Source organism: Bolinopsis microptera, chromosome 8, assembly GCF_026151205.1.
Source record: "Bolinopsis microptera isolate Bmic1 chromosome 8, MBARI_Bmic_1.0, whole genome shotgun sequence".
In the NCBI taxonomy this organism is placed as follows: Eukaryota; Metazoa; Ctenophora; class Tentaculata; order Lobata; family Bolinopsidae; genus Bolinopsis; species Bolinopsis microptera.
Genome location: NC_087079.1, coordinates 16,616,019 through 16,640,836, shown reverse-complemented (window position 1 = coordinate 16,640,836; position 24,818 = coordinate 16,616,019). Strand labels below are relative to the sequence as shown.

The 24,818-nt window shown below is 38.9% G+C and overlaps 3 protein-coding genes across 3 annotated transcripts in view; 1 reads left to right on the top strand and 2 right to left on the bottom strand.

Moving 5' to 3' along the window:
* LOC134819373 (nuclear pore membrane glycoprotein 210-like) overlaps window positions 1-24,430 on the top strand; it is a 92,415-nt gene extending 67,985 nt beyond the window's left edge. The window contains exons 38-41 of the mRNA XM_063829304.1: window positions 22,903-22,983; window positions 23,165-23,256; window positions 23,480-23,606; window positions 23,764-24,430. Of these exons, the coding sequence (XP_063685374.1) occupies window positions 22,903-22,983; window positions 23,165-23,256; window positions 23,480-23,606; window positions 23,764-24,110 (647 nt within the window). The 3' untranslated portion in view covers window positions 24,111-24,430. The remainder of the gene's footprint in view (window positions 1-22,902; window positions 22,984-23,164; window positions 23,257-23,479; window positions 23,607-23,763) is intronic.
* Window positions 6,493-7,793, bottom strand: LOC134819411 (tryptophan-rich protein TspO-like). The gene is made up of 4 exons (XM_063829359.1): window positions 7,626-7,793; window positions 7,324-7,450; window positions 7,057-7,143; window positions 6,493-6,689 (listed from the first exon to the last, which is right to left on the bottom strand). Exons 1-4 carry the CDS (start codon window positions 7,790-7,792, stop codon window positions 6,501-6,503), a joined length of 570 nt encoding a protein of 189 aa, XP_063685429.1. The 5' UTR covers window position 7,793; the 3' UTR covers window positions 6,493-6,500.
* On the bottom strand, window positions 8,090-13,917 carry LOC134819407 (tryptophan-rich protein TspO-like). The gene is made up of 4 exons (XM_063829354.1): window positions 13,737-13,917; window positions 9,258-9,384; window positions 8,878-8,964; window positions 8,090-8,551 (listed from the first exon to the last, which is right to left on the bottom strand). Exons 1-4 carry the CDS (start codon window positions 13,913-13,915, stop codon window positions 8,333-8,335), a joined length of 612 nt encoding a protein of 203 aa, XP_063685424.1. The 5' UTR covers window positions 13,916-13,917; the 3' UTR covers window positions 8,090-8,332.
* Window positions 24,431-24,818: the final 388 nt, after the last annotated feature.

Here is a 24,818-nt window from a genome sequence, read left to right as displayed (position 1 = left end):
AGTATTGGCTGGGTACTATGCTGTGTATAGCAGGAGTAGTAAACTTACCTCCGCTGCAGTATTGGCTGGGTACTATGCTGTGTATAGCAGGAGTGGTAAACTTACCTCCGCTGCAGTATTGGCTGGGTACTATGCTGTGTATAGCAGGAGTGGTAAACTTACCTCCGCTGCAGTATTGGCTGGGTACTATGCTGTGTATAGCAGGAGTGGTAAACTTACCTCCGCTGCAGTATTGGCTGGGTACTATGCTGTGTATAGCAGGAGTGGTAAACTTACCTCCGCTGCAGTATTGGCTGGGTACTATGCTGTGTATAGCAGGAGTGGTAAACTTACCTCCGCTGCAGTATTGGCTGGGTACTATGCTGTGTATAGCAGGAGTGGTAAACTTTAGAGATGACTTACCTCCGCTGCAGTATTGGGTGGGTACTATGTTGTGTATAGCAGGAGTAGTAAACTTTAGAGATTTCATCTCCCCCACTGAGAACAAGGATTCTGGAGAGGGTGTAGTTATGGTGTACCTGCAGGATTGTTAAAGGATCATAACAGTTAACTGGTTACTAATTACTTACTTGGTTACTAACATGATTACTAACTTGCTGGCTGGTTATATAACAACATAGCCCAAAACATGTCAAGAAATATGAGTAATATTTGTCAAAACGTCCGATATTAAATTTTACTATAAATCATGGTTAATAGCCTGTGTTAATACCGTACCATATGTAGCCTGTGTTTCCATATGATATGCTTATCTTGAAATAGCAAACGATCTTCTTCATCTGTCCACTAAAAGTCGGGCGATATAATATGATTTTACTCAAACCAAAATTAATAACAGTTTCAAACAAATACTTCTCACACAGAGTTAAACAATACAGATTAGCAGATTCTTTGCCAAGCTTTTAGCTTGCCACGTTAAATTAACAACGAAATTGCTCAACTAACTGTGTTCGCATTGCCTAAATTATAGAAATAATTTTCATACAAAGTAAAACTAAAATCAAAGACACCATCGCACACAACAAGATCACTAGCAACAAGCAGCAAATTTCACTGGTCTACATCCGACAACTTCCCGGTTATTGACTGAATAACACAGCTAACGAACAGATGACCAACAAACCCGCGCTCACTGCTCACTGCTCACTGCTCACTGCTCACTGCTCACTGCTCACTGCTCACTGCTCACTGCTCACTGCTCACTGCTCACTGCTTATGTAGGTGGTAATTACGAGCTGTGTTGTAAAACCCCGGATCTAATCCTATATTTGGGATAATCGCTCAGGAATTACAAGCTCGTTTACAGAATTTACTTGTACGGGTTATTGGAATGCGACGAACAGCGGCGATCAGATTCAGGTATCTAGTAATATGTAGTATTATCAGAAGGAACAGGTATCTAGTAATATGTAGTACTATCAGTAGTACTAATATATGTAGTATAGTACTAATATGTAGTACTAATATGTAGTACTATCAGAAGGAACTATTTAGTAATGGTATCCTGGTACAATTTGAACTGCTGCATTGCACTAAAAGTCGTCAGAATGCCTATTGTATAAATTACAATACTATTATATATATCCAGCATCGACTATTGTATAATTTACACAGTCACAAGTAATCTACGGGTCGCCACAATGCATATAGTTATCATGGTCGTTGTCATAGTGACCTAAGTCTTCAGTTGACACTGCCCATGTATAATCACAATAAAGTAATAAACTTTGTCGCTCTTTAGTGACGCCTTTGTGACCTCGAGCTGTAGTAATCGGGCAGCAGACAGTTTACTGTTATCCGTAAATAAATAATACTACTGACGTGGTCACTTCGTGACGTAAATCAGAGCATTTAATATCCGTGTCATTAATTTGCACATAAATTATAAAGCATCTTGTATAATGTGTCTACTCAGGCGCTTTTTCCTTTCAACATTCCTTCAGAGTTCAGATTAAGGCTGGAATTCGCGCGGATAATAATACGGTATTATAGGAACTTTTTGTATCTTCGTAATCCTTTATATCATATAATGTAAGTTGGCAACAATGGACGTATTACTATTGTATTGTGTTGCAATGCAGCTCGATGTGTACTCAAATCACCAACCAAAATGCGTTATGAGCTGTAAAAGTCACACTTAATTAACTTAACTTTAAAACTTCTTGCACAAAACGAGCTACTAATTAACTAAAAGTTTACTAAAAGCTACTAAATAACTAAAAGTTTTGAGGGAAAGAAGACTAGAGAGGCACGGTGTAGAGACGTTTGACTCTATAATGCTCAGACTCAATGAATATTGATGTGTAAAGTGGCTTATGGGCCGAAGGAGGTCTAAAACCCAAAAAAAGGCGCTCGTAATATCCGAACAATCCCCAAGCACAGTGCACACTCTTACAAAAACCTATGTTAACGGAATAGTCTCTCCTTAATCTATAGCTAAAGGATATAAATATTTAGATCACCTCAAAGAGTATAGATACACTAAGTGTCACGCCCTTGAGGGTCATGAGGGAGTTTGCGCACCTTTTTCAACACTAAAGATCAGTGGTACATGGAGATTGTGTGTTGCACAATATAGCACAATGGGGGGGGGCCAATGGCATAAAATGGCATAAAATGGCATAAAATGGAGACTTTTTCTATGGAGAAAATGGAAAAACCCATGAGTAATTCTCCATTTTCTCCATTTTATGCCATGAATTTTGTCTTCGAAATTTCATCTTTAACACCATTTAACACCTAAATTGGACATCCTAACATGTTTATTCACGCTTACTAGGGGCGTAACAAGCTTATGAAATCTCATAGTAGGCTACTAGATGCTTATACTAGGTTAGTAGAGGCACACTTCAGGCAAACTCATAATTACTCAAGCCTAGTGTAAAGTTATTTCTACAGGCTACAGCAGGAGTGAGTAATAGGGGAGAGTAATAGGCACTGAGAAGTGAGACCTACATCCTCGACAGTCGAAACAAGCTCGCACTGCAAAGGGGAGGCCTGCCTTCCGAGATCGCATTACCAGGGGGAAGCCTCGAGTCCAAATTTGTGTATCGAGGGGTAGGTGCAGACTTCGATAAACCGAAAAACCAAAAAAATATTTTCGGCTTATAATGAAGAGGGTAGCATGAAACGTGGAGAAAAGTGGTTTTTAGAAAAACTTTGAAAAATTTTGACTTAGAAAATTTTCGGCCCGAGTCATTCTCGATACGTACTTCTCGTATCGAGAGCTCCCGATTCCGAGCTCGTGTTGCAAAGGGGAGGCCTGCCTTCCGAGATCGCATTACCAGGGGGAAGCCTCGAGTCCAAAATTGTGTACCGAGGGGTAATTTCTAAGTCAAAATTTTTCAAAGTTTTTCTGAAAAACACTTTTCTCTACGTTTCATGCTACCTTGTTCATTTTAAGCCGAAAATATTTTTTCGGTCAAAATTTTTCAAATTTTTTCTGAAAACCGCTTTTCTCCACGTTTCATGCTACTCTGTTCATTATTTGCCGAAAATATTTTTTCGGTTTTTCGAAGTCCACACCTTCCCCTCGATACACAATTTTGGACTCGAGGTAATGCGATCTCGGAAGGCAGGCCTCCCCTTTGCAACACGAGCTCGGAATCGGGAGCTCTCGATACGGGAGGTACGTATCGAAAATGACTCGGACCGAACATTTTCTAAGTCAACATTTTTCAAAGTTTTTCTGAAAACCACTTTTCTCCATGTTTCATGATACTCTGTTCATTATTGGCCGAAAATATTTTATCGGTTTTTCGAAGTCCACACCTTCCCCTCGATACACAATTTTGGACTCGAGGTAATGCGATCTCGGAAGGCAGGCCTCCCCTTTGCAACACGAGCTCGGAATCGGGAGCTCTCGATAAGGGAGGTACGTATCGAAAAAGACTCGGACCGAACATTTTCTAAGTCAGCATTTTTCAAATTTTTTCTGAAAACCGCTTTTCTCCACGTTTCATGCTACCCTGTTCATTATTTGCCGAAAATATTTTTTCGGTTTTTCGAAGTCCACACCTTCCCCTCGATACACAATTTTGGACTCGAGGTAATGCGATCTCGGAAGGCAGGCCTCCCCTTTGCAACACGAGCTCGGAATCGGGAGCTCTCGATACGGGAGGTACGTATTGTAAATGACTTGGACCGAAAATTTTCTAAGTCAACATTTTTCAAAGTTTTTCTGAAAACCACTTTTCTCCATGTTTCATGATACTCTGTTCATTATTGGCCGAAAATATCTTTTTAAAAAATATTTTTTCTCGAAATTCTAAATTTTTCAGGTTTTCAATGGCATAAAATGGCATAAAATGGAGACTATTTCTATGGAGAAAATGGAAAAACCTATGAGTAATTCTCCATTTTCTCCATTTATGCCATTGGCCCCCCCCCCCCAGCACAATATTGCACAATATAGCACATGTGCAGTATACTATTGATAAGATAGTGCTGTGCATTAGCTCATTAGTAACGAGTGTACACTGTTCCTGTTTGGGGCCAATTTCTAGACAAAACAAACAATAATATCATCTGTTACATCTTTTATTGCAATTACAATATACAGAATACATAGGTCCCGTCAAAATAACTAGCTCCTTGTTCATTCCTGATTTTTCGTTTTGTAAACTATAAAAGTTATAAACTGGATTCGCTACAGCGTCAACTAATATCCTCAAAATACAAGCTAAACAGTAGAATCTACAAACTGTAAATTTTACCGCAAATTTGTAAATGGCCATGATTCATGTCTGGATTTAGGCATTAACCAAGAAGCTCGACCACTAAGTCAAGGGTTACAGACATTAGCCTTCTTGAATACTGACTGGTCTGATTTATGCTTTCCTTTAAGTTCGTATAATTTGCCATTAAATTCACCTAATTCTTGTGCAATCAGGCGAACCTATTTCACTGTATCGGACCCGTTACCACTTTCTATCTGTTCTACTTGTAAGTTGTAATACTATATTAAAAGGTTAAAGATTTAAGACATCAAAATAAAGATGAAGAAAGACAAATATAATATCCAACTTTGTTTTGCTGGCATTAAGTTCTGACACCTCAAATTAAATACACACATTTATCACATTTTTAATCAATAGATCCCGAAATAACTCTAGAAAATAGAGTTACACTGATAACAACAGCTAAGATAAGTGAAACATTAGAACGTCAGTATCTCTCAAAACACTGCGTAATATCGATAGTTGCTGTAATTTCGAGTACACGTGCGTAGTACGTATAAATTTACACGTGTCTGAGTTACACATTAATTTGTGTACGGTACACTATACACTATACACTATACACTATACACTATACATCCATACACCAACTGTTAGGTTCCCCTCATACCATAACGCTTCATATTTTACAGATTTTGGCACTTGAAGCTAAACTTATGATTATCAAATCAAATGCGACCAGTTGGTTAAAGGTGATACCACCTGACCACGTCCGCCTCGTAGACAAATTAACTGTATTATAACTATATAGCTATATTGTAACTATATTATAACTATGTTACAACTATATAACTATATAACTATTTAAGTTTCAACAGCCACAAAGTGACAGAATTCGATGCAACTTCCAATGAATTTAGCCACAGACCTAGACAGTTATAGCAGCATTTACTAAAGATCGTATCTTAATTAATTAAGAAGCTTGTCTTTGCCAAATTTTCATCAAATTTAGGATTTGCAGTGCAATTAGCAATAAGCGTAGAAGCCCGCTTGAGCAAGATCTTTTTGAAAACTGTATCGCTCAATATATCTATACGTGTGTACTACAACGACACGGAACGTCCCTAAGATAGCGAAAGCAATTATGATGATTACACAGGTTGCTCTGGCAGATATAGCTGTATGTCACGTGACTAACAACTACAAAGATGTTGTTCTGTTGGCAACTAAGATATTGTATTGAGTCTGATCTGTCTCAGTAATAATAACAGCGGCCAGCCGCGGTGGAGTAGCTACGAGATATAATCTCTGTTTAAAGGGAGCCAGATATCACAGAAATATTTACCATGTTTATGATGAATTTTATTTTAATCTTAAATTGTAATACATAAGCTACAAGTTACAATAATTTTAACAGCCTCATTTGTTGAATTTTGAGCGGCACTCAAAATTTGGAAACGAGTTTTGAAACATCCTCATTTGTTGGGTCACGAAAAAAAGTTTTAATGTTCACTCAAAATTTCACTCAAAACAGCCTCTTAAAACTTCAAAATAAAAATTCGGTCTCGGCTCTTAACGTTAGCAAATATTAAAACATAAAAGCACACAACATCACCAAGCAGTCCAATACTGTCATTGTCCCGATCCTCTGCAAAAAAATTAATCCGCTTACACTCTGGAACCTGGATTGAAATTTCGACACGTTACCCGAATACCCGAGCGACCCATTAGTGCCCCATTAGTGCCCCATTAGTGCCCATTAGTGCCCCCCATTAGTGCCCCATTAGTGCCTCATTAGTGCCCATCAATTAGTGCCCCACATCAATCGAATATGATCCACAATCCCAGAGTTTCAGGGTTCAGTTGCCAGATGGTGAAGGAAAGGTAAGTAGCGAAGGTAACCCAGGCCAAGTAAGGCAACAAGAGGAGCCCTGCTGTCTTGTTTATGTCACCGAATATCGTTATCGTGAACAGGATAAAGAATGCTTGGAATGTGCTTTCCACTGATGCCTGAAGTTTTGTCTGTTAATCTTGATTCTACGAGCAATTCATAACAATGTTATAATCAACAACAACAACAACAAGGGCAGGTCTCTCCCGAACGTTGGGATGGCCTGAGGTGCTTATCTCCTTTTTCAGTAACCCGAAGCCACTCTGTGCCGAGGCGCTATACTAGCTGTAGGGGGGTTAATCCTACGAGCCAGAGAGTGTGTATCACACACTGTTATAATCAGGGTTCATAAAAAACAACTAAGATTTCTAATAACGCTAACCCAAAGGAGTTCGTGAGCTATGAAGAAGATGGGTGTTTCTAATAACGCTAACCCAAAGGAGTTCGTGAGCTATGAAGAAGATGGGTGTTTCTAATAACGCTTACCCAAAGGAGTTGGTGAGCTATGAAGAAGATGGGTGTCCAAGCAAAATTCAGGGCCAACTGAGTGAAGAATAGGAGCCAGGGTAGAGCCTGTAGGTTAAGAAGTTATCATGAGAGAAGCAAATAGTCTGATGTAGATATATTCTAATAAGAGTAGGAGACCTTTAAACATTTCAATCACCATGTACCTTTGAGCATGAATTTTCACCTGCCGAATGAATAAGCCAAGAAAACTAGCAAAAAAAAGAGCTATAATTTGCAAAATGTAACCTTCTTAAATCCGATGCTCTTCCAGATCATGAAAGCGGAGACGGCCTGCAGGAAATATAGAGTAGTCCACATGGGCCCGAAGAGCCAGTTTGGTGGGTTCCAGGATGGCTTAACCAGATCTTTGTACCTGCGGGTTATATTAAATTAGTACAGTATTCTCTTTGGAATCACGATAAAACATGACAAATCGTCATGAAAATCAGCTTGCTAAATCTAACCGAATATAACTGAGAAATAATACTGGCCAACCTCTAAAACTTAAAAATTAAACTAAAACAACAAATGCACCCCCATATTCTTACCATGTAGCGATCTGGCCAGCAGATGCTATCCCGATAATAGCACCGCCTCCCTCAGTCAGCAGCAGGAACGCAAGAAACATCAGCAAATCCTTCTTACTGATCCGCGGTGCTGACGGCTCGTAGTCTAACTTGTAGCCCAATTCCAGGGGCACTTTAGCCGTTGTCATGCCTAAATCGTACATCATGTAAAGAGCTGGAGAAAGGCGACCTTGATTAGGAACTCCGCAAAGAAATGATTAAAATGATGTTACCAGTATTATAAGAGGTCGCAGGGAGGGTTAGGAAATGTAGTTAACTCTTTAAGTTGTTAACTTTTTATGGGCATTGCTCGAGAATCGAGATTATTCTTCGATCAGTTAAATAGTAAGACGATGTGGCTTTTTTGGGGAACAATTTTAGAGAGGGTCACGTCATTTAATCATATGCGGCAGACTGCTTAATAGAAATAAATGTGGAATCAAATCTTGTAATCATTAATCTTGATAACGCAATATAGATTATTTTGATTTTGCTTTGCTCAATGCTTTTAAAAATGCTGTTATAATAATACATCAAAAGACAAGAAATATGTAGTAATTAAGTTGGTAATTTCGCCCAAATGGTGCTACCTCCGCAACCGTAATCAATTCGAGTAATTGTCTTGGGTAGTTCTCACGCCTCAGCCACTAGATTATTTAACCATTACGTTATTTAAGTTACGAAGCTTATCAGTTGTTACACAGGAAGACATTATCGGAGAAGATGTAACACAAATGCGAGGTAGATGCATCAGGGTTGAGTCTCCACAGAGTGTAGTTAAGATAGGTGGCGAAGGTGACCCATGCTAGGTAGGGTAGGAGGAGGAGTCCTGCTGACTTTTCTACCGGGATGAAGACTGAGATGTTGAGGATTATGAAGACAAGCATCAGAAGAATATCGATCAACCCCTGAAAATTTGTTAATTATCAGTTGTTTGATAAATTGACTGCTGATTATTAATAATTAGCCATCTAAACTATATTAAATAAGTCGAATAAAAGTTATATTGCTGTCTTTAGAGTGGAACAGTAAACAAAGACTCAGACCAATTGTACAAGAGGCTTCAGAAGAAGGCAGTGGATGACACAGCCCGATCACCAATGAACAAATGTTTGGTTCTAAAGAAATCCACTACTGATTATTCAGATCCACACATGCTCAGAATGATCAGTATCAGTCCACTTGATTTGATAAGAAATGCGTCACGTGATTTAAAAAGCGCTACAAAACTCACCCCTAGAAGCTGATGTCCCACAAAGAAGATTAGAGGCCAGGCAAAGTTGAGTGTTATCTGGATGAAGAACACCATCCAAGGAAGGGCCTGGGATACGGATAATATAATTATTATATTATATAGATAATTGGTAAATGCAATTGGTCATGGCGTTTGGCGCCTGAGGTCTTGTTATATTAATATATGGTTGTAATCAGAATTTGAGACGTTACGTCGTTGCAACCGTTTATTATTTAGTTAATTCATTTGAACAGCATGTAATATAACATCATGATGAAATTCGTGGGATCGATAGTTTATGATTCATGAGGTAATTGCAGTAAAATTACCCTATAAACCTCGTCTTAAATCATGATTAAGCACTCAAACGTTTAATTTACCTGACTGAAACCGATTTTCCGGTACACTTTGAAGGCAGAAAGAGCAATCATAAAATAAAGGAGAGTCCAGACTGGGCCAAATACCCAGTTAGGGGGGTTCCAGGATGGTTTCACTAGATTGTCGAACCTGTAAAATGTTTATAAAGGTTATAAAGGTGTATTCTGACGGTCATATACTTTGTGTCACGTGTGTGTGGTGTCACGTGTGTGTTGTGTCACGTGTGTGTTGTGTCACGTGTGTGTTGTGTCACGTGTGTGTTGTGTCACGTGATGTGTTGTGTCACGTGTGTGTTTTGTCAGGTTGTGTCACGTGTGTGTTGTGTCACGTGTGTGTTGTGTCACGTGTGTGTTGTGTCACGTGTGTGTTGTGTCACGTGTGTGTTGTGTCACGTGTGTGTTGTGTCACGTGTGTGTTGTGTCACGTGTGTGTTGTGTCACGTGTGTGTTGTGTCACGTGTGTGTTGTGTCACGTGTGCGTTGTGTCACGTGTGTGTTGTGTCACGTGTGCGTTGTGTCACGTGTGCGTTGTGTCACGTGTGTGTTTTGTCACGTGTGTGTTGTGTCACGTGTGTGTTGTGTCACGTGTGTGTTGTGTCACGTCTGTGTTGTGTCACGTGTGTGTTGTGTCACGTGTGTGTTGTGTCACGTGATGTGTTGTGTCACGTCTGTGTTGTGTCACGTCTGTGTTTTGTCACGTCTGTGTTGTGTCACGTGTGTGTTGTGTCACGTGTGTGTTGTGTCACGTGTGTGTTGTGTCACGTCTGTGTTGTGTCACGTGTGTGTTGTGTCACGTGTGTGTTGTGTCACGTGATGTGTTGTGTCACGTCTGTGTTGTGTCACGTGTGTGTTTTGTCACGTCTGTGTTGTGTCACGTGTGCGTTGTGTCACGTGTGTGTTGTGTCACGTGTGCGTTGTGTCACGTGTGTGTTTTGTCACGTGTGTGTTGTGTCACGTGTGTGTTGTGTCACGTGTGTGTTGTGTCACGTCTGTGTTGTGTCACGTGTGTGTTGTGTCACGTGTGTGTTGTGTCACGTGATGTGTTGTGTCACGTCTGTGTTGTGTCACGTCTGTGTTTTGTCACGTCTGTGTTGTGTCACGTGTGTGTTGTGTCACGTGTGTGTTGTGTCACGTGTGTGTTGTGTCACGTCTGTGTTGTGTCACGTGTGTGTTGTGTCACGTGTGTGTTGTGTCACGTGATGTGTTGTGTCACGTCTGTGTTGTGTCACGTGTGTGTTTTGTCACGTCTGTGTTGTGTCACGTGTGCGTTGTGTCACGTGTGTGTTGTGTCACGTGTGCGTTGTGTCACGTGTGTGTTTTGTCACGTGTGTGTTGTGTCACGCAGTGGTCGACCGGGGGCAGGATTCTGACCGGGGCCGGGGCCGGGGAGCCCCAATATAGCCGGGGCCGGGGCCGGCCACTGAGAATTGGCCGGGGCCGGGAAATCTTCCATTTTGACGGGGCCGGGGCCGGGGCTGGGGGTAGTTTTCCAAACTGTAGTCAGAAATTGAAACGTGAATTTTATAATAATTTTGAAAAATATAAAAAATAATTTGAAAAAATAACTTTGAATTTTCATAATAACCATTAAATTGTGTTTGATTTTTTTCAAAAATGTGCCAAAATCAATCATGAAATCCCCGGCTGTGCCCCCGGTAAATGCATGGTTTTTTGGCCGGGGCCGGGGGTAAATTTATTGGCCGGGGCCGGGGCCGGGGTTTACCCCCGGCGAATTGCCAAATTTTGGCCGGGGCCGGGGGTTGTGATTTTGGCCGGGGCCGGGACCGGGACCGGGGCCCCGGTCGACCACTGGTGTCACGTGTGTGTTGTGTCACGTGATAGCATGGTTGCTAGAAGTAACCCACACTCAGGCCATTGTTACAAATCGAGATTCACTGACACAGAACCATGACGTTCATAAAACTAGTAGAATGGTTGCAGCAAGAATTGTGCAACCTTCGTCTTTAAAAAGGGAGTTGATGCAAAATAAAAGTATCTGTGTATCGTATATATAGTATATAATTATACACGTATGTTAACATTTTAATCTGCTATATGGACACGTTCATAAAAAGGTGGCACTAGAGATTGATTTTTCACTGCCAAAATTTTGTGAAGCATTTTAAAATACTTGTATCTCAAGGAGTATGCTATGAAAGTTAACCAAATTTTAATATGTGGTCCAAAAAGATTCAAATGTCACATAATTAAGTCATTCATCTCTTTATATCTGTTAATTGTGCAGAAATCACAAAATAATCATTTCTTGCACCTCTAATGGCGAATTTACATTCTGTGAGTGTGTCCTGGTCCTCAATGTCTCAATGTGATGAAGGGGAGGAAAATGACGTTACAAAATAAAAGCGTGATTTTAGCTAAGAGGTTCGCACTTTACAGCATTAATGACAATGCGCGTCACCGAAAAATAAAGATAAAAAGTAAGCCAAAAAATAAAGATTGAAAATATGCCAGACACGTACACCGCCGCGAAATTTAGTTTATAAACCCCTCCGGGTTAGAATAAGATTCTGATAATCCCGGCTCCCGCTAAATAGATTCTGATAATCCCGGCTCCCGCTGTTAGTTTTTTCCCGCTGAATAAATAACCCCGGCACAGCTTCTATAATCCCGCCCCGCTAATTTGGCTCAACAAGATTTGTTTTGTTTTGATATTCCATGAGAATTTCAACCGCGCACTGTCACGTGTTTTGATGACGTGTATCACGTGACTAACTACATTGACGCGCATTGGTAAAAAATGTCACGTGACCTATGGCTTAACGTAAGAACTATAAATACACTTGATCTACGTATCGGTCTAACTGCAGGCGCTGGCAAAACTCCAGCACACTGCTTACATTACTTAAACTCTTACATTAATTGGACTAGTTCCAGAACTTGTCTCGACGGTTACATTTGTCCGGTTAATTTTGTCGTGTTTGATATAAGCCATGTATTAATAACTATTATAGTCGTCTACTTTGATGAACTTCATGACACGATATCATTATTAGCTCCACCTTTTATCGCTTGCCAGGCTTAACTCGACGCCCCTTATCGATATTCATTCTACGTTCTGACTGAGGAATAATGTTTAGATATAACGCCAATTTCAAATGTCATAGTACCTTAGTTGTATTTATTTGGTAGTCCCCAATTCCATTTCATATTTTCCATACTGATCTCATATAGCTAGAATTAAGAGTAAAATGTCAAATTTGTTGGTCCTAGCACTAACCCGGAGGGGTTTATAACACATAACACCGGCACGCTTAAGTTATATTAAAATAACCCCTCGTGCTAAAGCACGTCGGGGTTATTTTCATAATAATCCCTCGTGCTTCGCACTCGAAATTATTATAAATTTTTCCCGCGCGTCGCGGGAAAAATTGAAATATAATCCCTGCGCATGCCGGGGTTATGTGTGTTTTAACCATGATTTAATTATAGCCAGCCATATTATAAGTAATATTTAACTGGTTCCGCGTTGTTTGACGATGGCAGCAATTCTATAACGCATGCCATTTTATCTTACTGCATAAACCGAAAGAAAATGAAGGATAACATAGCTCACTACAAGTTTTATACATGAAACTTACTGTGGTTACTACAGTTACTGTGGTTACTACAGTTACTGTGGTTACTACAGTTACTACAGTTACTACAGTTACTACGGTTACTACAGTTACTACAGTTACTACAGTTACTACGGTTACTACAGTTACTACAGTTACTACAGTTACTACGGTTACTACAGTTACTACGGTTACTACAGTTACTACAGTTACTACGGTTACTACGGTTACTACAGTTACTACAGTTACTACAGTTACTACGGTTACTACGGTTACTACAGTTACTACGGTTACTACAGTTACTACTGTGGTTACTACAGTTACTACGGTTACTACAGTTACTACTGTGGTTACTACGGTTACTACGGTTACTACAGTTACTACAGTTACTACAGTTACTACAGTTACTACAGTTACTACGGTTACTACAGTTACTACAGTTACTACAGTTACTACGGTTACTACAGTTACTACAGTTACTACAGTTACTACGGTTACTACGGTTACTACAGTTACTACAGATACTACAGTTACTAAGGTTACAGTTACTACAGTTACTACGTTGACTACGGTTACTACGGTTACTACTGTGGTTACTACAGTTACTGTGGTTACTACGGTTACTACAGTTACTACGGTTACTACAGTTACTACAGTTACTACAGTTACTACAGTTACTACAGTTACTACAGTTACTAAGGTTACTACAGTTACTACAGTTACTACAGTTACTACAGTTACTACAGTTACTACGGTTACTACAGATACTACAGTTACTACAGTTACTACAGTTACTGTGGTTACTACAGTTACTACAGTTACTATAGTTACTACAGTTACTACGGTTACTACGGTTACTACAGTTACTGTGGTTACTACAGTTACTGTGGTTGCCACGGTTACTAACCAATCATCATCCGGTCTCATGGCTCCGCCAGGTGCCGTCATCATCCCCATAAGTGCCCCAACTCCCTCCATCAGTATCAGAAACCCCGCAAACACCACAAAGTCCCTTTTATCCATAGCCGTCTTCTTTCCTACGTTCTTGTAGCCCAGTTCCACTGGGTCCTTATCCATTATAACCATGACCAGCTAGAAAGTTAAAATATAAGGATTTAATTATGCGGCATGATTGATACTATTTGAAACCATATTTAAGATGAAAACGTTACCTATTCGACCCATTTTTGCGCTCTTTTATGTTGGTAATTACTAACATAATATCACAAATATCATATTACTATTACAAATATTACAAAGGTGTGCGTAAACCAGTGGCAGAGTGATTGTGAAAAATGGAGTTGATAACTTTTTTCAATATAAAACAGAGTCGTTTTTCTTCAGAAACTGCAAATTGAAAAGTTTTGCAACCATGTCGGCTGTGACGATAGTATTCATTTATGGCAGTTTGAATTCTTTTAATTACTTTTAATTACTAACATAATATCACAAATATTATATTACTATTACAAATATTACAAAGTAAGGTGTGCGTAAACCAGTGGCAGAGTGATTGTGAAAAATGGAGTTGATAACTTTTTTCGATATAAAACAGAGTTGTTTTTCTTCAGAAACTGCAAATTGAAAAGTTTCGCAATATACTATCGTCTGTGACGATAGTATTCATTTATGTCAGAATTGTGATCTTTAAAAATAAATTAAGTGTTGATCTAAGTTTTAAAATAATAAAAGATTACCAGAATTAAAAGGACTAAACAAATAGCAAACTGTAGACTGAGAGTAGAGGCCGGCTACTGAAACACAGCGCACATACCAATTCCATAAAATCACGAGTTGTACAACTGCATGGTATGTCACGATAAAGTCACTCCAGTTAAGGTATATCAAATTTTCTCTTATCTTACAACTATTACATATCATCACGAGGTTTCTGATCAGCAGATCCCGTATCTTGTTACTTCCAAACCTTGTGTTGAGTTTGGAGAAGAGTGGTATGAAGTTATATCACTGCTCGGTAGTCGGTATGAAGTTTTGTTAGACAATATGGTCCCTCGTACACAATGTGATGTAGATTTTTTAGCAACTGCTCCTTCATAATATAATATTTTGTATCATTTATCAAAAAAGTCACACTTTCTGTACGTGGTACTCCCTGTATATGGTATAATTCTAGTTTACAAAATCGTTTTATTAGTGAAAATATCATCAATTCTCGAATATCGGAGGTCTTCAAAATCAAGATAAAGTTTCGTGTAATTTTAAAATTACGTAATCAGAAGTATCAAGTAAATCTACGGCTAATTTTTAAGTTAATTTACATTACCTTTATCTTATCTCACAAACTTGGATGAGTCACGCACATCCTCCAGAGAGGGTACTTTACAAGAATTTCTCCCGTTTTCTTTAGTTATAGATTTTAATCTACCATCGCATCGATCCTGTTGCCTTTTTAATCATAAAATGTTGATGGGGGAAAACATATGAGCAGAAAACACCATACTTTTGCCACGATGAGATTACTGCCTTGTTCTGATAGAAATGTTCTACAAAATGTTCCTAGTAATCATTGTTATATTGGCTGAACAAGGTTCCTACATTTTTAATGGACAGGGCTAAAATATCAATTAAAAGGTTAGATATTGATCAAGGTTATCAAATAAGTTAAGTACGGCTAAACGATTTTTTGAGATGTGCTCAATCCTGTGTTTAGTCGAGCGGTTTATTGCGTATAACTTCATGTATAATGTTTGAAAAGAGCGTTTTTAACAACTGGTCTATTCAGTGTGCTATTGGCTAGGATTGTGTTTAATATCAGATTTAAACGCGTTAAAATTGCCGTTAAAAACTCACGTTTTAAACAACCTTTCCATTGATATAATAGTCTGTATACCTACGGCTAAACGTAACTTTATCTTATCTTACCGACTAAGATGAGAAACGCATATTCTGCAGGGAATGTAAAACGAACTTTACCAAAACACGAAATTGTGTAAGGTGGACCGTACCTATTTTGTTCCTAATTTAACATTAACAAGGAATGTGTCCTACATGTTGCCACAGTGAGATGGAACCAGCACTTAAACTGTTCAATCTAGCATGTTCTGAATAATATGTTGGCTGAAGCCTGAATATTAGCTGAATGGATGAAAGTGGTCACGTGGCTACCGCCTTCTTAATGGACAGGGTTGTAATATCAATTTAAAAGCTGATATGACACGTAATATAATTTAACTTGATCTGTTTATCTGTTTGAAAGGCTTGCACCGCCTCCCTATTATTACCCACATCTTATTCAAATGCTTATAATAGTTTACATATATCGACTGTTAAGAATACTGAATAGAACATTTAAATACATGATGACCGTTGCAATAACACGATACCGAGATTAAGATATTACATTAATGATTATAAAGATATTCTTTGAAATTTGGACTATTTTCAGTCTAATAATTTCCGGGAGCATGGCATACAAGATGGATATCGTTTGCGTATTTAATATGAAAATGTAATACTGTAATTTAATAGGTACTGCAATTTAATACTGCAATTTAGCAGTATTTTGCTAAGATTGTGTCTACCAATGCAATGGCCAACTAGTGTAACAATTTTGGCAGTTAAGAAGTTGCAAAAGTATGAACCCGCTCAGTCGAAACCAGCACCGAAGCCTCCGAAAAAAAGCAATTTCAAGTGACCGAAGTAAAATGTACATACCTCAAACAAAATTATGAAATATTACCAGTGAGAGTGAAAGAACACACTCAAACTTAATTAAAAATTACGGAATGTAAGGTAAGGCTGTGAGGGAGGGACAGAAAGAGAGAAAGAGAGAAGGGGACAGAAAGTGAGAAATTTAAGTATCATATTAGTTACAAAACCACCAATTAAACCACTTATTCAGCAGATCTAACCGATTATTTTTTGCAGCTGTATCTACCGTATCTCCGCTGGTGACTGTAAAAGTAAAGGGTGCTGTATCCAGCTCCATCCAGATACCATTCGTATCACGTGAGTAAACTTGCCCTTACATTTTTAACCTCCAGAAACAATTATTTTTTAAGCAGCTTCGAGTAGAACACGTGTAATGACATCACACATCGTGACTAGAGATTATCTTGGTAGACCGTACTAATAACAGATACAGACACTTTAACATACCACTAACTGCAAGTTTCATAACTTTCTACAGGTTTTAAGTTATCTGGAGAGAAGACTTCTCTCTCTTCAGAGAGTCCTACTACTGATATCTTCCTTGTGGAGGGAGACTTTTCGCTTGTTCAGGTAAATATCATAGACTAGGGGGAACCACTCTGTCTTGCCTTTTAAAGTTTTGCTTCCCACAATCCGATATTTTCTAGGTAGCCAATTCTCGAAAACATTAGCATAGAGATACATGACGCCACTCCCCAGGCAATGCAGTGACCGTCGGGTCAGTCTATTATTTATATAATTTTATATTTATTTATAAAATTACAAACTAGCTCAAAGCTGGAACCTTGTTCAGGTGACGTTAGACGACAGAGCTGGCGGTGATCTGAACATTATTAAAACCTCGTCTCACTTCCACCTCTCCCTGCTCAACTGGAACACCCAGGCTGTACATTCTCTCACTTTTCTCTGTCCTACTTCTGGTTAGTACTTGGGTCTTGGGTTAGCTGCTTTGTTTTGTTTCGCTAGAAACTGCTGGTAAAAACAACAAACTCTTTCCTCGCATTTTTCATCAAATTAATCGGTAAAATGTTAAAACTAATAACTTCAGTATGTTAGTCTCTAACTCTGTTCCATCAGGTCAGAAGGAAGTGTACGAAGTACTGATAACACCCTCAGAACCCGACCTAACTCCACCTCCCATCAAACTGGAGTTTTCCGAACTTATCAGCACTCTCCTCCCCACTGTCGTCCTGGGACTCCTCGTCCTTCTAATCGTCATTGGGATCGTCTTCCTAACCACCGCCAGCTACAGACGTCTCAAATCCACTTCGTCTCAGTGGGACTCGCCCCTAACTATGAACTCAATGTTAACTACTCCAGTTAAGATAGGTTCCCCGTTCAGGCCGGCGTCAGTGACAGTGACCCCTACTAGACTTAAAACACCGCTTTATACTAAACCTCGGGGGACTCCTGGGAGTATATGAGTGCATGTGCCATGTTCGCCCGCACCCTTCATCCGCAAGAATAATGTATTATTTGTGGTGTTTTTAGTCGTTATTTGAATCATTTGGTGTCGCTGGGATCGAATATTGAATATGGTGGCAGTGTGAATATTAGTTCATGTATCGTTTTCAAACTGATGCGAAGCAAGTATTTCAATTTTACTGACGGTTTTAGGATTGCTTTTATTTTTATAATTTCATTTATATACTGAAATTGTAGTTGTACTTACAGCTGACATGGTTCTTATTTAAATGTTGCTACAATTATTTTGATTAAAAATTCTTTTATTTAGTACATTGGATTTAACAGGTGATACTCGTAAAATATTTGTTCCAAATACTACGACAAGAACGTCGACGAGTCTTGCCCTTGGTAGGTTATAAACCTACAACATCACTAATAGTAATTACTGGAGCAAAGATCTCAGAACAAAATTGAAAAACCTTTTGTCCAGATTGGTGAGATTGATTCTGGGGACATAAACAATTTGACCAAGCCTGATATGAGGTAGTCCGTTATTTTAATAATTCGTTTCAGATCAATGCAGATAATTTTATACTTCGAAGGGCCTTACTTCAAAAGTTAAAGAGATAACGATTTCCGGTTTTTTGTAACGAAAACTTCGTCTGGTTAGAGGCAGTGATCTGAAACTGGGAAGAAGAGACATCAGATAGGGCGCTATCGCTTGTGTTATCAACATTGTTAATAGTGCAGGTTGTTAAACCTGAAGTGTAATCAACATTGTTCCGTACAACAGCTCTGAACCCCACACAGTTCAAATAGAGGTCCACCTTCTGCAGAGCTTATAGGCACTCCGTTTTCATCCGTAGCGATCAGCTCCCGGACAATCTCTCCGTCGTCTTCAGATCTGGCTAACCATCTGTTACACGTAAAGTACAAGTACTTCTTTACTTCAATTCCATAAGAGTCCTCCTGTAAAGGGAGGCTCGCCAGAATGTGTGAAGCGTGCTCGTGTCTGATATCGCAGGAATAGCGATCTCACACAGGCTAACTTTCAGCTCCACTGCCACCTGCTTGGGTGATGGTAGAAGTAGGTAAATATTAGCGGTGTCCCGCCTATTTAAGGCTCGAACTAGCTCTTTCCTAGTTTACACCGGAGGCGCCATATAGAGAATTTCCTTGGATAGCTGTCACGTGACAGTCACGAGATGTCGATTGAGCGCGTTTACTGGTTGGATATATAGCGCGTGACATTGAGCTATCATGCAGACCCGATTACGCACCATATAAGGCGTAATTAAAAGCTGCATCTAGCACGTGATATTTGCAAAGCTAATTACACATCCATATAAGGCGTGATTAAGAGCTTGGAGTTGCAGTGGAGTTGCAGGGAGTTGTAATAGCGTGAAATTGGGTGGTAATTCGATGATTAGGGGTACATACAAGTAAATATTTCGTGAACTATGTTGGTATAAAGCTAACTCTGGTTTAAGAACAGTGTGTGAGGACGCGTACAGATGGCAGTGCACTGATTTGTTGTTCAGTTGGTAGAACAAAGATTTGTCCGAACCGGCTGAAATCGTTGTTACGTTGAAAACTGTCTCGATTACCTTGTTACCTAGCTAGTAACTTGGTATGAAGAGAGAGTGGAAACCAGACGAAAGTAGGACGAAGTCTCGGGGATCGGGGTTGCAGCCTACAATGGGCATGAATATATAGAGGGCCCTAGGTTGCTCCCCAGATCGGCAGTCCAATAACACATTTTCTGAAAATTTCTAATTTTCAAACTTTTCATCAGTCCTACGCCACTGCTATGTAATATTAATAAGCGCCATGAGCTGGCACAGAATTTGTTGTCTCTGATTTTCGATAAATTTGGTACCAAAAGTTGCCTCTAAGTGTGAATAATGAAAATTCACCGTGTAGCACGATAACGTCGAGCTGTATGTGGGACTCCTAACATATTGAATATTTTGAAATAATTCTTACAGGATCGTAATGAGCTTAGTCAGACGCAACTTTTAGTACCAAAATTAATTTTTGAAGCACGAAATTTTTCAAAAATTTGTTCAAAATTTCACAGATTAAAAATTCACAGATTGATAACATTTAAACTGTTCAATCTATTGACGGATGTTACTCGTCTCAATTTCTTCGAAGTAGCGCGCGCCGCTTTCTTCTCGAAATGGCCCGATGGCAAGTGCTACGAAGTAGCGCGCGCCGGGCCAGACCATTAACAATGGTCAATTCAATCTAGCATGGTCTGCTCCGCCAGGTGCCGTCATCATCCCCATAAGTGCCCCAACTCCCTCCATCAGTATCAGAAACCCCGCAAACACCACAAAGTCCCTTTCATCCATCCCCGTCTTCTTTCCTACGTTCTTGTAGCCCAGTTCCACTGGGTCCTTATCCATTATAACCATGACCAGCTAGAAAGTTAAAATATAAGAGTTTAATTATGCGGCTCAATGCCGTTTGATTGATACTATTTGAAACCATATTTAAGATGAAAACGTTACCTATTTGACCCATTTTTGCGCTCTTTTACGTTGGTAATTACGAACATAATATCACAAATATCATATTAGTATTACTATTACAAATATTACAAAGGTGTGCGTAAACCAGTGGCAGAGTGATTGTGAAAAATGGAGTTGATAACTTTTTTCGATATAAAACAGAGTTGTTTTTCTTCAGAAACTGCAAATTGAAAAGTTTCGCAATATACTATCGTCTGTGACGATAGTATTCATTTATGTCAGAATTGTGATCTTTAAAAATAAATTAAGTGTTGATCTAAGTTTTAAAATAATAAAAGATTACCAGAATTAAAAGGACTAAACAAATAGCAGACTGTAGACTGCAGAGGCCGGCTACTGAAACACAGCGCACATACCAATTCCATAAAATCACGAGTCGTGCAACTGCATGGCATGTCGATACAGTCACTCCAGTTAAGGTATATCAAATTTTCTCTTATCTCTCAACTATTATATATCATCACGAGGTTTCTGATCAGCAGATCCCGTATCTTGTTACTTCCAAACCTTGTGCTGAGTTTGGAGAAGAGTGGTATGAAGTTATATCACTGCTCGGTAGTCGGTATGAAGTTTTGTTAGACAATATGGTCCCTCGTACACAATGTGATGTAGAGTTTTTAGCAACTGCTCCTTCATGATATAATATTTTGTATCGTTTATCAAAAAAAGTCAAACTTTCTGTACGTGGTACTCCCTGTATATGGTATAATTCTAGTTTACAAAATCGTTTTATTAGTGAATATCAATTCTCGAATATCGGAGGTCTTCAAAATCAAGATAAAGTTTCGTGTAATTTTAAAATTACGTTATCAGAAGTATCAAGTAAATCTACGGCTAATTTTTAAGTTAATTTACATTACCTTTATCTTATCTCACAAACTTGGATGAGTCACGCACATCCTCCAAAGAGGGTACTTTACAAGAATTTCTCCCGTTTTCTTTAGTTATAGATTTTAATCTACCATCGCATCGATCCTGTTGCCTTTTTAATCATAAAACGTTGATGGGGGAAAACATATGAGCAGAAAACACCTTACTTTTGCCACGAGGAGATTACTGCATTGTTCTGATAGAAATGTTCTACAAAATGTTCCTAGTAATCATTGTTATATTGGCTGAACAAGGTTCCTACATTTTTAATGGACAGGGCTAAAATATCAATTAAAAGGTTAGATATTGATCAAGGTTATCAAATAAGTTAAGTACGGCTAAACGATTTTTTGAGATGTGTTCAATCCTGTGTTTAGTCGAGCGGTTTATTGCGTATAACTTCATGTATAATGTTTGAAAAGAGCGTTTTTAACAACTGGTCTATTCAGTGTGCTATTGGCTAGGATTGTGTTTAATATCAGATTTAAACGCGTTAAAATTGCCGTTAAAAACTCACGTTTTAAACAACCTTTCCATTGATATAATGGTCTGTATACCTACGGCTAACGTAACTTTATCTTATCTTACCGACTAAGATGAGAAACGCATATTCTGCAGGGAATGTAAAACGAACTTTACCAAAACACGAAATTGTGTAAGGTGGACCGTACCTATTTTGTTCCTAATTTAACATTAACAAGGAATGTGTCCTACATGTTGCCACAGTGAGATGGAACCAGCACTTAAACTGTTCAATCTAGCATGTTCTGAATAATATGTTGGCTGAATCATGAATATTAGCTGAATGGATGAAAGTGGTCACGTGGCTACCACCTTCTTAATGGACAGGGTTGTAATATCAATTTAAAAGCTGATATGACACGTAATATAATTTAACTTGATCTGTTAATCTGTTTGAAAGGCTTGCACCGCCTCCCTATTATTACCCACATCTTATTCAAATGCTTATAGTTTACATATATCGACTGTTGAGAATACTGAATAGAACATTATACATGATGACCGTTGCAATAACACGATACCGAGATTAAGATATTACATTAATGATTATAAAGATATTCTTTGAAATTTGGACTATTTTCAGTCTAATAATTTCCGGGAGCATGGCATACAAGATGGATATCGTTTGCGTATTTAATATGAAAATGTAATACTGTAATTTAATAGGTACTGCAATTTAATACTGCAATTTAGCAGTATTTTGCTAAGATTGTGTCTACCAATGCAATGGCCAACTAGTGTAACAATTTTGGCAGTTAAGAAGTTGCAAAAGTATGAACCCGCTCAGTCGAAACCAGCACCGAAGCCTCCGAAAAAAAGCAATTTCAAGTGACCGAAGTAAAATGTACATACCTCAAACAAAATTATGAAATATTACCAGTGAGAGTGAAAGAACACACTCAAACTTAATTAAAAATTACGGAATGTAAGGTAAGGCTGTGAGGGAGGGACAGAAAGAGAGAAAGAGAGAAGGGGACAGAAAGTGAGAAACTTAAGTATCATATTAGTTACAAAACCACCAATTAAACCACTTATTCAGCAGATCTAACCGATTATTTTTTGCAGCTGTATCGACCGTATCTCCGCTGGTGACTGTAAAAGTAAAGGGTGCTGTATCCAGCTCCATCCAGATACCATTCGTATCACGTGAGTAAACTTGCCCTTACATTTTTAACCTCCAGAAACAATTATTTTTTAAGCAGCTTCGAGTAGAACACGTGTAATGACATCACACATCGTGACTAGAGATTATCTTGGTAGACCGTACTAATAACAGATACAGACACTTTAACATACCACTAACTGCAAGTTTCATAACTTTCTACAGGTTTTAAGTTATCTGGAGAGAAGACTTCTCTCTCTTCAGAGAGTCCTACTACTGATATCTTCCTTGTGGAGGGAGACTTTTCGCTTGTTCAGGTAAATATCATAGACTAGGGGGAACCACTCTGTCTTGCCTTTTAAAGTTTTGCTTCGCACAATCCGATATTTTCTAGGTAGCCAATTCTCCAAAACATTAGCATAGAGAAACATGACGCCACTCCCCAGGCAATGCAGTGACCGTCGGGTCAGTCTATTATTTATATAATTTTATATTTATTTATAAAATTACAAACTAGCTCAAAGCTGGAACCTTGTTCAGGTGACGTTAGACGACAGAGCTGGCGGTGATCTGAACATTATTAAAACCTCGTCTCACTTCCACCTATCCCTGCTCAACTGGAACACCCAGGCTGTACATTCTCTCACTTTTCTCTGTCCTACTTCTGGTTAGTACTTGGGTCTTGGGTTAGCTGCTTTGTTTTGTTTCGCTAGAAACTGCTGGTAAAAACACCAAACTCTTTCCTCGCACCTTTCATCAAATTAATCGGTAAAATCTTAAAACTAATAACTTCAGTATGTTAGTCTCTAACTCTGTTCCATCAGGTCAGAAGGAAGTGTACGAAGTACTGATAACACCCTCAGAACCCGACCTAACTCCACCTCCCATCAAACTGGAGTTTTCCGAACTTATCAGCACTCTCCTCCCCACTGTCGTCCTGGGACTCCTCGTCCTTCTAATCGTCATTGGGATCGTCTTCCTAACCACCGCCAGCTACAGACGTCTCAAATCCACTTCGTCTCAGTGGGACTCGCCCCTAACTATGAACTCAATGTTAACTACTCCAGTTAAGATAGGTTCCCCGTTCAGGCCGGCGTCAGTGACAGTGACCCCTACTAGACTTAAAACACCGCTTTATACTAAACCTCGGGGGACTCCTGGGAGTATATGAGTGCATGTGCCATGTTCGCCCGCACCCTTCATCCGCAAGAATAAATGTATTATTTGTGGTGTTTTAGTCGTTATTTGAATCATTTGGTGTGGCTGGGATCGAATATTGAATATGGTGGCAGTGTGAATATTAGTTCATGTATCGTTTTCAAACTGATGCGAAGCAAATATTTCAATTTTACTGACGGTTTTAGGATTGCTTTTATTTTTATAATTTCATTTATACTGAAATTGTAGTTGTACTTACAGCTGACATGGTTCTTATTTAAATGTTGCTACAATTATTTTGATTACAAATTCTTTTATTTAGTACATTGGATTTAACAGGTGATACTCGTAAAATATTTGTTCCGAATACTACGACAAGACCGTCGACGAGTCTTGGTAGGTTATAAACCTACAACATTACTAATTACTGGAGCAAAGATCTCAGAACAAAGTTGAAATACCTTTTGTCCAGATTGGTGAGATTGATTCTGGGGACATAAACAATTTGACCAAGCCTTATATGAGGTAGTCCGTTATTTTAATAATTCGTTTCAGATCAATGCAGATAATTTTATACTTCGAAGAAATTTAGACGAGCCCAGAAACCCTTACTGGCCAGGGCCTTACTTCAAAAGTTAAAGAGATAACGATTTCCGGTTTTTTGTAACGAAAACTTCGTCTGGTTAGAGGTTATTAAACCTGAAGTGTAATCAACATTGTT